General features: G+C 36.1%; 1 protein-coding gene across 1 annotated transcript in view; it reads left to right on the top strand.

The window, feature by feature from the left end:
- CFAP43 (cilia and flagella associated protein 43) overlaps positions 1–14,335 on the top strand; it is a 43,163-nt gene that overhangs the window by 24,754 nt on the left and 4,074 nt on the right. Inside the window, exons 18-35 of the mRNA XM_018911155.3 lie at positions 198–348; positions 980–1,048; positions 1,804–1,881; positions 2,331–2,456; positions 2,892–2,996; positions 3,724–3,834; positions 4,482–4,685; positions 5,605–5,811; positions 6,981–7,070; positions 7,806–7,883; positions 8,755–8,880; positions 9,428–9,547; positions 9,629–9,736; positions 10,948–11,034; positions 11,327–11,415; positions 11,783–11,984; positions 12,767–12,879; positions 13,346–13,502. Of these exons, the coding sequence (XP_018766700.3) occupies positions 198–348; positions 980–1,048; positions 1,804–1,881; positions 2,331–2,456; positions 2,892–2,996; positions 3,724–3,834; positions 4,482–4,685; positions 5,605–5,811; positions 6,981–7,070; positions 7,806–7,883; positions 8,755–8,880; positions 9,428–9,547; positions 9,629–9,736; positions 10,948–11,034; positions 11,327–11,415; positions 11,783–11,984; positions 12,767–12,879; positions 13,346–13,502 (2,221 nt within the window). The remainder of the gene's footprint in view (positions 1–197; positions 349–979; positions 1,049–1,803; positions 1,882–2,330; positions 2,457–2,891; positions 2,997–3,723; positions 3,835–4,481; positions 4,686–5,604; positions 5,812–6,980; positions 7,071–7,805; positions 7,884–8,754; positions 8,881–9,427; positions 9,548–9,628; positions 9,737–10,947; positions 11,035–11,326; positions 11,416–11,782; positions 11,985–12,766; positions 12,880–13,345; positions 13,503–14,335) is intronic.

The following is a 14,335-nucleotide window of genomic DNA, read 5'->3' as shown; positions in this document are numbered from 1 at the left end:
AATATGGGTAATCCATCTTTCAGATTTTTTACTTCTGTGGACAGTTCACTTAATTATGCAATTCTAGAATTCAAACAATACAAAAATATTGAATACGCATTTTTAACAAGTTTATAATTGTGTTATAAAGAATATTTAATACTTTGTCCTTTTTCATGATATACAAAAAATACATCAGTTCCCTTTCTGTTTACCAGGGAGATAAAGAAAACTGAAGATGAGGAAGCTGCTCTTTACTGGCAATCTCTATGTGATATACTGAACAAGTCTACTTCAGTTGAAAACTCTGTTTTAAAATCTATGGCAGAATGGAATTTTGACCCAGAATCCACATCAAAATCACTTTCAGTAAAGAAATTTACATTGCTTTCTTTGTTTTTATGTGGGGGAAGACAGTTTGATCATTATCCTAAAATTTTACATGTTAAAAATTGTCCTTAATACACTGATCCTTTTGTGAAAGTGGAAGAATACCCTTGAGGATAGGTTGGATATGCTTAAATAGTAATTTGTGAAAAAGTACTATCAAAGAAATAGGATATTTATGTGAAGATGACATTCACATCTTCAGTTTCACTTGGTTTCCTCAGCCACAGAAAACTCTGTGAAAGTCAGTTTCTCCTCATGTGAAGTTACATGTCCTTCCCAGTAAGATGTCACTGCTATCCATTGTGTGTTACTAATTGTGTGGTTTTTTATTGAAATCAATCAAAATAGGGATTACAGAGATCAGTCCAGTCAATCATTTGAGTCAAAATGCTATGCATAATAGCAAGGGTTGCAGGATCAGATCTGGGGACTAGTTGGGCAACAAAATTGTAGCACCCTCTAATTTGATGGTGGTAGTAGTGGTGTTTCTAATGGGAGTCCATTTTTTCTTTCATTTCCATCTTTCTTTCACTCCTACAGTACTTGAGCTAGATGTTTATATCCTTAATATAAACATCAGGAGGCACCACTGAAATCTTTTAATGCACAGGTGACAGAAGAAGATGGAGACGTCACCAATACCGATGACATGACATGGATAGGCCAGACAACACAGAAGGTACTTTAACAAAACAAGTATTAATCAAAGCCAGAGTTTTCAAGGGTCATTAGTCACTTGGGGTAACAAAGTATTTGCTGTAAACATCTAGTTTCAAATGCTCTTCTCACATGTGGCCCTTTCTTTAACCATTGTCATCTAGACTTTTAGAAATTCTAGGCCAAGGTTATAAACACATCAGAGAAGGTGCCTAGCACAATAGGAGCACTGAAGACCAGAACACTTCTACACATGGAGTATTTAAAAAAAAAAAAAAAAAAAAGGCAAAGAAAAACAAGGGGAAAAAAGCCTGACAAATTCACTTATTTTAGAAACTTTAAAGACTTTTTATACTATATGCCAAAAAGCTGTCAAGAAGGTTATTACCAGAAGCCAAGCAGGTCATGCAATAAAAAATGAAAACAGTGAAAATTTTTAAAAATTAAAAATCTAAGGATTAAAAAATCCTGGGAGTAGGCTTTATGCTGTTCAATGTGTCTGTAAGCATTGCACTTGTAATTACATCTTTCTTTAGTATTTTCTTTTTTTCAAGCGCTATTGCCGTACAACCAGTTTACAACGTGACCTGGCTGTAAAATCTGTTTTCTCTTGTGCAATTCTGAGGATCATCCTATTGAATTAGGGTTGTATCTGTTTCAGTTATTAACCCCTCTGGCATTTTATTTTCTGTACAGATAATGTTCCTTTAGATTACTTTGGTTTTTTTTTCCTCTTGCCTTTTTTTGCCTTTCAACAATGCATTTGTTGTATGTCAGGTTATGAGAGAAGAGACTCTGAGGTTTGCTAACCAGAAGGAAGAGCTGCAAATGGGAATTCGAAAGCTGCGTGAAACTGTGAGTTTCTTACCAGGGTAATGGCTCAGCTTCCCAGTTTTGTTTACAAGAACACTTCCTTTATGGCTGTGAGCTCTACTGCTCAGTTACATTTTTGTCATAGACTCTGAGCAGACAGGTATTAAAGAGATGTGCTTCTTCAGGGACCAATGCTGAAACTGCCAGGAGCTGTCTGCTTCTCATTTTCCTTTGCTCCAAATAAATATTTTGTACCAGCCTCATACCTTGAGCTATCTGTCCCCTCAGCAAGCTAATTTCTGCCTGTCTAACAACCTTCCATTATAAAAAAGACTGTCCTCTCCCTTTTCTTCTGTTTCTTCCCATAAGGCAGTTAAAATTGCAGGTAATTAAAATAATTTTCTCTGATGTCAAGTTAAAAATAGCAGTTCCTCTATTCACATTCAAATTACTTTTTATTCCTTATATATATATTTTTTTTTTTAAAACAGATTCAGAAAATGATGCATGAAAATGAGCAGGTGCCAGACATTGAGAAACTCGAGCTCCGGGAGTTCAATCTGGATTTAGAAGAACAGGAACAAGTGCAAGCAGAGGCTGAAGAAGATGTGGCCAGGGTATGGCAGAATGGGAGAACATTTTAAAACTATCAGTGGAAAGGAGAAAAGTTATTAAATAACAGAGGATTAGCTCTAATTACTGTTCACTGCTGAGAAGCAGAAAACCAGAAAAGCATTTAAAGTCACTTTTGAAGCAGGTGAAACTGCTGAGGCAGACAAGGCAAATTGGAATATGATTTATGCCAGAAACTATAGATCTCACACTGTTGCCTTGGGATTGTTGCTTAAGTTCTAGAATGCTTTTCTTCTAGAAAATGATGCCTTCAGTACTATGCAGATAGTTTTTGGAGAAGATAGCAGTGATAGTCTAATATGATGAAATATTGATAATTAATTTCATTTGTTAGTCCTCTTTCAGTATTTCAATGCAAATTGTCCATGTCTCGTTACTTTGTACCACATCCTGATATTTTCTCTTCTTTGTCTTGAAAGGCGAAGAGGGAGATTGAGATGGAGATTTTATCCTACTGCTATTTGCAGGATTTAATCAAGTTTGAGTGCTGGGATAACATGTATGTAAAAGAACGTGCAGTTAAGGTAACTTGCTTTCTAAGATATTTTCTGCAGTAGTTTATTTATTCCTTAAGGTACAGAGACAAAATAACACATTTCTGATTTGCTTATGGTGTGGGAAAAACTTTACTTCTTCCCAAGGCTTAGGGAAATCTCTTTTTCTGTTAATTTTGTCTGAGCCAGATGGATTTTACTTTCTAAAGTGGAAAGTAGTGCTGGAAGCAAATAGGGAACTCTAATTCCTTGATCTTAGACAATATATTTATACATTATTGCTAAAAGGAGAAGTAAATACTATTTTTCTTTGTCAGTCCATGTGACTTCTGCTACAGAGAACATAAGGGCAAAATTTAACCCTCATTTTGCCTATTTTAAATAGAGGGAGATGAGTCAAACTGATGATACTGAATTATCCCAAGGGTAGTGAAAGACCAAGTCATTTTACAAAAAAACCAAACAAATTAGTTCTGGTTTAATTCTGTGGATGAAGATGGATAAAGAGACCACACCCATGGATTATTTTTTAAAATACAATTTTAATGCACAGGTGACAGAAGAAGATGGAAGCATCACAAAACAATGTATTAAATACAAAGTATTTAATACATTGTCTGTACTAATTGATCCTCAATTTTATTCCTGATTTGAAGCAGTCTGTAACTGTTTACCATTCAGGTATTGAACAAATGAACTGATAGAGGCATGATGAAGAACTTCTTACTTTGGATTTTTTTATTTTAAATTTGAGCAGTGCTTCCATATGGATTGTGAAGTGAGGAATTTTCCACTGAAGGAACGTAGTAAAGAAGAGCTGGAAACTTTGAAGGAAGTTCTCCGGTTAAAGCGGACAGCTGATCTTCAGGTACAGCTCATGATCTTCTGAGCTGGCATTGTATCACTTCTTTATCTAGTTACATTCCTAAGGCCCATTTTCTTGCTCTATAAGTTGGCCAAAAAATTTAAAAACACAAATCAAGGTGAAATGTTGTTAAAAAAAAAAATGTATTAGTCTTAAATAATTACAGAATAGCTGAGGTTAGAAAAGCCCTTTGGAAGTTATCTAGTCCAGCATTCCTAGAGCATTTACTCGGGGCTATGTCCAGTGAGGCTTGGAATATCTCCATGGTGAAAGAATCTGTAAGTTCTCTGGCCTACCTTTTCTCATGTTTGACAACCCTCACAGGAAAATAAACCCCACCAAGCCTTCTCCTTCCTGAGGGTAAACAATTCCAGTTCTTTCAGTCTGTCCTCGCATATAAAATGTTTAAAATCTTTAATGATATTAGTGCTCTATCACTGGACTTACTTCACTATTCCCAGTGATGTACTGGGGAAACTACAAATGAACCCAGTATTCCAGATATGATAATTTCAACTTGTATTATTTTGCTCACTGAGTTAATTGAAGAATGTAAACTCTAGAATTTTCTTCATTGTGTGTCACTGGATCGTGGCAAACACGATCGTGGCAAACAAACCTAACACAGTTGCCATGTTTCTGATATGCAGGCTCAGAAGAAAACTCTTGACTCTGAGACTGCTTTATCTGAGAAAGAAGGAGAGAAGGCAGCAGGAGAAGTGGCTGATGATGGTGTACCTCTCTGCCTAAATGGGAGCCTGAGCTCTCAGTATGGTGGGGACACATCAATCCTATACCGCCAGTGTGACTTGCACACAAAGGAGCAGAAACTCAATCAGATAATATTATTGAAGGTGATATCTTCTGAAACCTGTCCTACTGCAGTGACACTTGTATCTGTTGGTTTTTACACCAGTCACAGCCACTGTTAGTTTTTGGACATACTGACACTAAACAATGGCACCAGTCTCTGAATAACTGAGACAAAAGCTGATAAATGCACTTAGTGCTGTGGCTTTGACAGCTTGGGTGTGGAAGAAAAATATTTTATGAAATTGGTTATCCAGTTTCAGGGTATCTGTATCCTTTTCATGGTGCATATTAGTAAATTGACACAGTAAGAGAGACATGTGCTTTACCCTCTTTAAATTTCTGCTTTTCTTTGTTGAGATCAATTCTTTATGCTAAAAGAAGAATTTATCCACTAAGAATACATGCTTTTTTAGATGATTATAAGGTCTGAGGTGTTCTTAAAAAGTCAGTTTCCAATGTTTGTTTGTTTAATGGGCACATTTTACTTACATGGAAGCATATTGAAACTGCAGGTTGCACCAGGAAAGTACATCCTTTGCTCTGCCTTCCTGCACCTGTGATTTACAGCCTCTAGCTTTACAGGTCACATGTTTTTTTTCTTTGAAACTCTTACTTCTTTCACCTGGAGAGGGCCAAAAAAGAAGCAAATAGAGGAGCCTAATTTTTTTGTCTAGCTTTGGCAGCAGCATGTTTGTTTCAGACTCTTTCTTAAATGCCTAATGTGTAGAAGAAAATGAATAAAAATTTCTAGGGGAAGGAAAAAGAGATCATCTGCCTAAGTCCATTTAACAAACTTGAACTCTATGCTTTCATTTTTCACAAAAAGGTTTTACCATTTATTTCCTTGTGTCACACACAAATACACACATTCATGAATGATTCTGATGGCTTTAGGAGTAGTATATAAACATGGATGGATGTGACCTGACCAGTACTGCTGTTTCCTTTTCGGTATTCCAGGATGTAATTTTCCAAGTGAAGGCTGCTTTTAATGAGGAATTTGACGTAGTTGTGCAAAAAAAGGGGCAGGAGATAGCACGAGTGAAAGAAAGAAACCTGAAGATCAAAGAAATCTTGGAGCAGCTTGACCTTCAAGTGGAAGTGTGGGAGCCAGTCCTTACAGATGATGAGATGCCAGAACGAATGCTCACTGTTCAGGATTCAGAGGTGTCTGAAAAATGCATATTTGTATTTGACCCATTCAAACCCAGCTTTCTAATTCTTGTCATTTCCCCACATTGTGTCACTACTGAAAAACCCTCCAGCAGATCTGTCTGTATACTTAAAATCATCTTTTTGGCCCATTTTCTTCCCTTTCCTTTTTAGGGAGAAAAGCCTTAATAAGTTGATCTGAAATGAAAAATGTATACAAACTTAATTTATTGCTGTTAAAGGTTTTCAAAATACCCATAAATTAGATAGACATTCTTTGTTCCTGATATTCAAACAGGGCTTTCAGGAATTGTTTCCATAGGTAAGGCTTTCTCTGTTTTCTCTGAGTGCCATTTTGAAACAAAGTAGTTTTAAATTAAAAATCCAAGTATTAGAGCATACTTAGTAATGTACTTATAAATTCAATAAATTATTTACAAAAAAATACCATATTTCTTATGCAATAAATTCCACTGACCTTATCTGCTTATGTGGTCAATCTTTTCCCATTTTTCTTTGCTCTCTCACCAGTCCATGTTATCCCACTATAAGAGAAGGCATACACAAAACACAGCTAATAGCAACAAAAGCGATGGTGGTTTATATTTTAGGATATTTAAATGTAGTTTCTGTTGCTATTCAAAAGGAGAATTTTCAACTTGAGGAATATTGTCATAGAGCAGAGATAGAGCAAACATTGAGAATTTGTATTACACCATTGTCATGGTTTAAGCCCAGTCAGCAACTATGCACCACACAGCTGCTCACTCACTGGCCCTTCTCACCAGGTTGAGGGAAACAATTGGAAGGGTAAAAGGGAGAAAACTCATGGGTTGAGATTAGAACAGTTTCATAACTGAAATAAAATATAATAATTATGAAAACAGTGATAATAATAGTGTGATTACATGCAATTAAAACATAATCATAAATGTAATTAAGAGGAAAATAATGAAAAGAGAAAGAAATAAAACCCAAAAAAACCCCAACTGATGCAAATGAAAAACAGCTGCTCACCACCAACATAGCAATCTCCAGGCTGTGGGATACCCCAGCTACTTGGAAGAAAATTAACTCCATCCCAACCAAAACCAGGAGCACCATTTTTCCAGAGGTTCTTAGTCCCTGTGATCACATTTGGAGAAAAAAACCCTGATACAAACGTCTTCATTTTCTGCCTTCAGATTAAAGCTGAGAAATACATGACTCAAGAGGAGATAGAGCAGGCAGAAATGCTGGCTAAGCTTGAAATGGAAAGACGCCTGGCTGCTACAGTAAGTAAAGAAATATCTCATTTACAGGCCATTGTCTCTGTTTAGGCTTATTTAATTATTGCAGCACTGAAACATTCCAGCAATGTAATGTGGGAGAACACACCTAAACTGGTAGGTATTGATGATATGTGCCTTTTCCTTCTTATTATTGTTTACAATCAGAACTACATAGGTCAGGTGAGGGGGGGGGGAGATAGAGTGACTCACAGTTTTTAAACATGTGCCTGGGGGGCAATTGAAAATCCCATATCAGGTGGCTGGGAACTAGATACATGTCCAAATTCATGCTACTCCTCAACCAAGATCTTTTTGCTTGATATGTGTTTGTTGATTCAGCAGCCTCTGCTATCCATGGTTCAGACTAGAAGAGTGCAGTGCTTTCCTTTGGCTTTAAAATGCAGCTGTAAAAATACTAAGATGGTTCTGGCCCCACAACAGATGCACAATTACAACTTCCTTCATCATAGCTTGTCAGTTGGCCAGGAGTAACCTCTGCCTGTGTTCTTTCCAAAACTGCCAAAATGGCAGTAAGTTATTTGGCATATGAGTAACTGCTTGCCAGAAAAAACTGAAACTTTTGGCATGTTTCACACACATTCCCAAAAAGCATCTGCTTTTTTTTAATCTGCTTTTACAAACTAAATAATCTAGAGGTAAACATTGTTATCATGCCCAAAATTTTCAATTGCTACATTTCCTTTTGTACCTTCAAGTATTTTTTGTGGTTCTTCTCAGGATGATGAACGACTGCGTGCTCTTGATGACATGATGGGTGGAGTGCTGGAAATCAGGAGGGAAGACATTTTGAAAATGGTGAGATGTGTTTCTGCCATGTCCTTTAGGAAACCTGTGGGCTCTTCTGGCAATGTGAAATTGAACCAGCAAATATCTCCAAGCTCAGTGATCAAAGAAAGCTGGAAAACTGTAGAATTGCATTATGACCAGAGAGACTCCATAAGAGGGCATTCACAAAAAAAGACCACAAGATTCTACTGCCTGTGTAGAGTTACCTATCAACACCTGTTCCTATCACAGTGGAATACTGTGGAACATCATGTATTTAATGAATACCTAATATATTACCATTATAACACCTGTATTGCTGGGGGAAGGCTGTGATCTTACAGAAAACCACTGTGTTTCATTTAACTCACCAAATATAGATAGTACAGCAATAGAGAAATGGAAGGATGTAAAGGAGTGCCACAGGAAAAGGGTGGGCAGACCCAAGCAGTCCTCTGAAATCAATCTGTTTTGGAATATTAGGACTCCATACAGAAGATTACAGGAGCATGGAGTTAGGTTTGGGGCCCTGAAACAGAAAATGTGGTGTATCTTGTACTGCCAGTAGTATTTGAGTAGCAAATTCTTGTATTTTGCATGATTCAGTAGTAAATTAGTAAATCCCTGTAAGCCAGTGTGTCTATATATATATATATATAGACACAATATATATATGTATATATATGTGTATATATATATATATACACAATACAGATACACTAAAATTACTGGTGCAAGTAATAGACCAAAGCAACAGAATCTATATGTTACTACTTTAACTTAAGTCTTGTTCCTTACTAAGAAAAACCCTTTGTTAAATTTAGTGCATGCTGTAGTTTCTTAGTGTGCTGATGTAGACTTAATATTGCTTTTTAAGCATATTATTCTTCAATACTTCCAGGATATTCCTCCACCTGATTTTTTATCCAGACCTGAGGATCTTTGGACTGAAGAAGAAAAGAAAATATTTGAAGAATATGAGAATAAACTCAAGGAATTGAATGAAGAAAAAGAAGATTATAGACAGGTAAATAAAAATGAGGAAAAGATGGGTTTGTTCACAGTGCTCATGACCAAAGCTTCCAGTCTTTCTCAGAAGCAACTTCTAAAAATGAATACTAATCAATAGGATAAACTTAGAATAAATTATTATCAAAAATCATATGGCATATTAAATAAATTCTACCTTAGAATCAGGCAGTCTCCACTTATAACAATTACTATGGACAAAAACCTGTAAAAGTTGTGATATCCTAAGAAGGTAACTTTCCTTCACAAATGTACCAGTATTTCTAAAATATATTTTTCAGGTTCATTCCCAGAGTTGCTGATGCCATACAAAAATAATAAAATTATACTTATTCATCAAAGTGGTATTGGAACAGCATAACTTTGTAGACTGGCAGAATTCTCCTTCCAAATAAGTAATTTCTGTGGCCTTTTGGCTGAATTATACATTTCTGTATTGTGCATTCTCCATCATCTCATATATATAGATGTATATCGAGAGAGACATAAAAAATAACTTGTTCCTCCAAATGTAATATTGCTGCTCTTGTCCTTCCCTTCCCCAGTTTCTGAGAAATGAATGGAACAAAATTGAAGTTTCCATCAAGGAAGCAACACAAAATTTTGATGAGATTGTCTGCAAACTCTCTGAAAAGAAACTGAAATCACAGATGGTCATCTACCAGGTATTGCAAAAAGCATTAATTTTTCATCTTTACCTCTGTGCAGCAGAAATTTTAACTTTTTTTATTACAATCATTTCACAGGAAGAACTCAAAATAGTCAATCTCATTTACACTTTACTGTTGGATGAAGAGTTGGACACCAGAGAAGCTGGACTTCATAAATTCCTTATGAAAAAGAAAAAAGAAAAAGTAAGTTATCATTTGGAATGCTGTTGTTAGGAGTAATGTAATGTTTACAGTACAGTTTAATGTGAAGTCTGCTCTTTCCAAACCAAAATCTTGCCATAAAGGACTTTCTGAGAATTTACAGTCTTTTTTTCTTTTTTTCATTTTGTACAGGTGACATACATTATAAATACTTCTGATTTTCTTGATAGGTTCTCAGCTCAGTTAATCTAGAGTTCTTTAGTAAAAGTTCATACATTCAGAAGGGCATGCTGCTATTTGTTTTCTACAAAGAATATTCTTCTGTACCTGGTATCAAGCTGAAAGCACAGTAGTAGGTCCAGGTTTCAATGAAATTCTCTTACTGTGGTAGTCTGCAGGCTGGTTCTGGGACATTATTATCCCATATCTTTTGGGACAATATTATCCCATTTGCCCACTTTGTCTTCATGGAGCTGTTCATGAGTCCTCAGATAATAAATATACTGCTGCCTCCACATGTCAGATCTCCTGCTCAGCCTGTGCAGAGCATTGTGTGTTTGGAGCTGCCAGCAGCCTGTTCTGAGCTGCAGGGATTCCAAACAGGCATCTGGCCCCCACCACTGAATTGGCTGGACTAGTTTTAAAGCCATCTGAGTACAATTTTCAAATTTTTTTTCCCCTCATTTTCTAAATGGTCCCATTGGTACAACTTTAGGTCCATGGAAACCATCAAAAACTGTCACAATAACAAGTTTGTCATACAACAAAACTGTCTCCCCTGCAGAGTATTAGCATTTAGCAGCCTCTATAAAACATGACTTTAGCATCCTGACACACAGCAGAACTCTGCATGACAATGGGGAAATTGCAGTCTAAAGTTAATGCTGAACTCTCCGCTGAACAACATCTGAGATTTTTTGACTGTTCTTACCTGAGATGACATGAAAGTAAAGAGAAATGTCTATGGAAAAACAGGTATCAACATACATAGTTACATTCAATGTTTCAAAAGGCTTGTAACCATATCTTACACCAATTTGTTACATTCTTAAGCAGCAGGTTAATTTCCCAGCTCTTCATCTTCTAGCAGTACCTACAAGTGACCGCTGAAGAAGGCACTGTATGGCTACTTAAAACAGCTCACAATGTTATCTCTAGAAATAAGAAGGTGTAAGCTTCATCACTGTATGTGAGTAGCCATTCACTGCTTCTGCTGGCTTTTTCATTCCTGAAATCTCTTGGTGTTACTATAGGTCAAGGGTGCAAGAAAAATCCTGAATGCAAAACATGCTGTTGAGGCTTGCATGGGCCCCTATAAGGAGGCATTACATGGAGAAAAGGTGAGACTTTTGAAAGTACAAGGAGTTTCAGAATTTAAAATTAATGTTGTGTCTTCATAATGAGAAGAATGTACTGCTCTGTAAGCAAGAGTTCTGGCCAACTCATTGATCAATGAAATTAGGCAGTAAAGGACTGTGTGCATAGAAGAATTTATTAAATAGTGCAGATTCCTGGGATGTTTGGGAGTACTTGCAAAAGCACTGTATCCAGTATTTCTAAGATATGGGCAGGCTGATGCTTTTTTAAAAAATAATATTTTGGTAACAAGAAAGCTTTTTTCCCCATCCCCAGAGCCTGGAATATGATTTTATGAAGCAGTTTGCTCATACACCTGGCAACCTCTTTGAGGAGCTTTTTCAACTTTACAAACATCGACCAGAGTAAGATCCCCTCTGCTTCCATTGTTTAAATATTAATATTCCTTGAGAGTCAAGAATGAGAATACTATTTATTCTAATAGTCTAAATTATATTGCCTGCTTTTTATGGAATAGTAACAATAGCTAATTTCCCATCACACTAAAAATTGCTATTTTGAATATACATTTCCTTATTTACTCCACAAAATCTATTTTAAATGCAATCTAAGCAATCACCAGGTTCCAAGACAATATTCTTTTTTTGTATAGTCTTATCTATTTGCTTTTTGCAAGAGATTGTGATTATGAAACATTCTTAGTGTTTTGTGATCTTCTGCTCTGCAGCAGAAAATACAAAGTACATCCTATCTTTGCTCTGTGTGCTGTAGGACCCCAAATACAGAAACCCCCCTTGACACAGCTAACCCCTATGTGAAGGAATCACCTGAGGATTACCAAGATGCAGTTTCCCTTTTAATGAAAGCCATGGATGAACTGGATAGTCCTGAGCACAAGCCTAGTAGCTTAGACCAGTCTTTGTGGGAACATTTTTGTCTTGCTAGACGAAATAAAATGGCGAGTGAGGAGCTGGTATGTAAAACTCTTTATTTTGCTCATATACTTCTTGATATTTTTGAGTCTTAAACTTTAGTGGAGTTCTCATGTAGAGTCAAGCTAGTGGTGAAGTAACAATGCAGGATACATATACTCCACTGGCCTTTGAAAGTTTGTTCTGGCTACATTCAATTCAGAATAACAGGTGAACCTGTTCTCTCGTTCTAGCTGTAGTTCTTCTGAGGAAAAATTAGCACATTAATATGGATGAATTTTTTCAGAATGATTGTGACCTTGATATGGTTTCATTAAAAATAAAAAATCATCATTTTCCTTTTCTCTACATATACCAAAAAAAACCTTTTAGATATTTGATTCCCATTATCTGTTGAAGTCATTCTCTCCCAGAAGCATTCTACACTTGCACCAATGCATTCCAATATTTTTCTAGACTATAAAAAGAAATTCTTAACAAAAGGTTGTTCTGGAGATGTATTTGTTCACTATAAAAGCATGAATTAATAAATCTGAATTATCCAGAGACAGATATACATGAAATTGACCAAAAGAGAAGCAAATATGATTTCCCTTCACATGCATAAACTATTCATATATGAACAAATAATTTCCTGAGCAAAGTATAAGGATTGTAACCTTTATGTCTCATATGCTGTACTGAAATTCTCAAAATACTGGGCTCCATATTAATATATACAAATATCTTCTTAAGAACTTGGCTTTTCTATCCTCAAAGAAGCTTGCCCTGACATACTGACAAAGTTGAAAAGGTTGGGAATGTGACAATGTTGCTTGCCTAGGTGAAATGGAAGGCCCTAGCACTGGCAGAGATGCAGGCCTGTCTCCAGAGAAGAACGGATGAAAATAATAAGATGAAATCAGAATTGGAGAAAACTTTCCAAGAACTCACTTGGTAATTTTTTGTCTTTTCCTATGTTCAGCTGATCTTTAATACTCCACTAACACAGAACCAAAAGTTACAAACAAAATTATACACCTCTGTTCTCCTGCACTCTTTTCTCTAGGTTTCATAAATTCCAAAGTAAAATATACAGGAAAATGGGCCCTGGCTGGAAGTCTCTTCTGCTTTCTTTCCAATTGTTTTTAAGATTTCATTTCAGTAATAACATTTTCCCCAGAATGTTGCTAGTGTATGTTAAACTGAATCCAATGCTTTAGAACTTTATGTATATATATATACCATAAGTTCCAGATTTTGTAGTCAATTCAGCAGCAAACAAAAGACAGGGTCTGTAAAAGAGTAAGCCCTACATGAACATAACACCCCACAGTAATAAATGTAAACACTGAGAATCATGGGAGAATTTCTGTAATCCTGTTGAAATCACTAAACACTGGTTTTTTTTCTGCCATCTTAGGCTGAAGGAGGAGAAGATGAAGCTTCAGCAGAATTTGATTATCCAGTTTTTGCTAAAACAAGGACAGGTGGAATTGGGTAGTACTCAGATCCCAGAGTACAGTGATGCTGTTCTCGTTGATAGGAGCATTGTTGAGGAGCTGAATAGCACTCTGGCGGTAATTTACATTATCTGGAGGAGATTTAAGCTTTCTAAACAAATGTATTGTCCTTCAGGGGCTCAGCTTTTTCTCCAGTCTGACATCTAGTTTCAATTCATTACAACACACCAGCAGGCTCAATTGTAATCTAGAAGCTATTAAGCATTCTCTAATGTTTCTTCTCATGATGAAGAGATTGCAGTGCAGACTTCTTTCTTGATGTTTGATCAATACATTTCAGATCAATGAAATGGTGACAGTCTTTAGACACACCATCACTTCCATATACATTGTAACTAGAAAATGCTAATGTCATGGGCACCAGTCCAAAAATTCCCTTGAGGCAAACTTACAGCCATGTTAAGAAGCATTCAAATAGTGGCTCATATTAAATTTAAAAATTAATAGTTTTTTATGTAAGGTGAAATTGGTGATGATACTTAAAACAGCTTTTCATACCCTCAGGAAATGATCTTTTTAAGGCATTCTAGCTGTACAAAAATTGTCTTTTACTGCTGCTGCACAAAGCCTTCAGTAACATATGCAAAATACCTTAAACAGAGCAAGCTTGTATTTTTTAGACTAAAAGGCCTTTCCATTCTTATGTAAGATAGATATATGGAGGGAGAGGTTAGTTGTCATTTTCTTCATCTATTTCTATGATCTAAGGCTGTGACACACAGCTTAAAAGAGAACGAACTTCCTTAAAAGATAACCATCTGGAGCAAAGTCTGCAAAGAGGCATGCAGTATAGCATGTTTAATTGACTAAAATTATGACTTTGGAAACTTGCCCATCTTGTTGCAAACAATTATTCCATAACCTGTTATGTGTGTTGATTAAGATTGATC

The sequence above is a fragment of the Serinus canaria genome, chromosome 6, assembly GCF_022539315.1.
Source record: "Serinus canaria isolate serCan28SL12 chromosome 6, serCan2020, whole genome shotgun sequence".
In the NCBI taxonomy this organism is placed as follows: Eukaryota; Metazoa; Chordata; class Aves; order Passeriformes; family Fringillidae; genus Serinus; species Serinus canaria.
The sequence above is the reverse complement of the archived record's forward strand: the minus strand, read 5'-3'. Positions and strand labels throughout refer to the sequence as shown.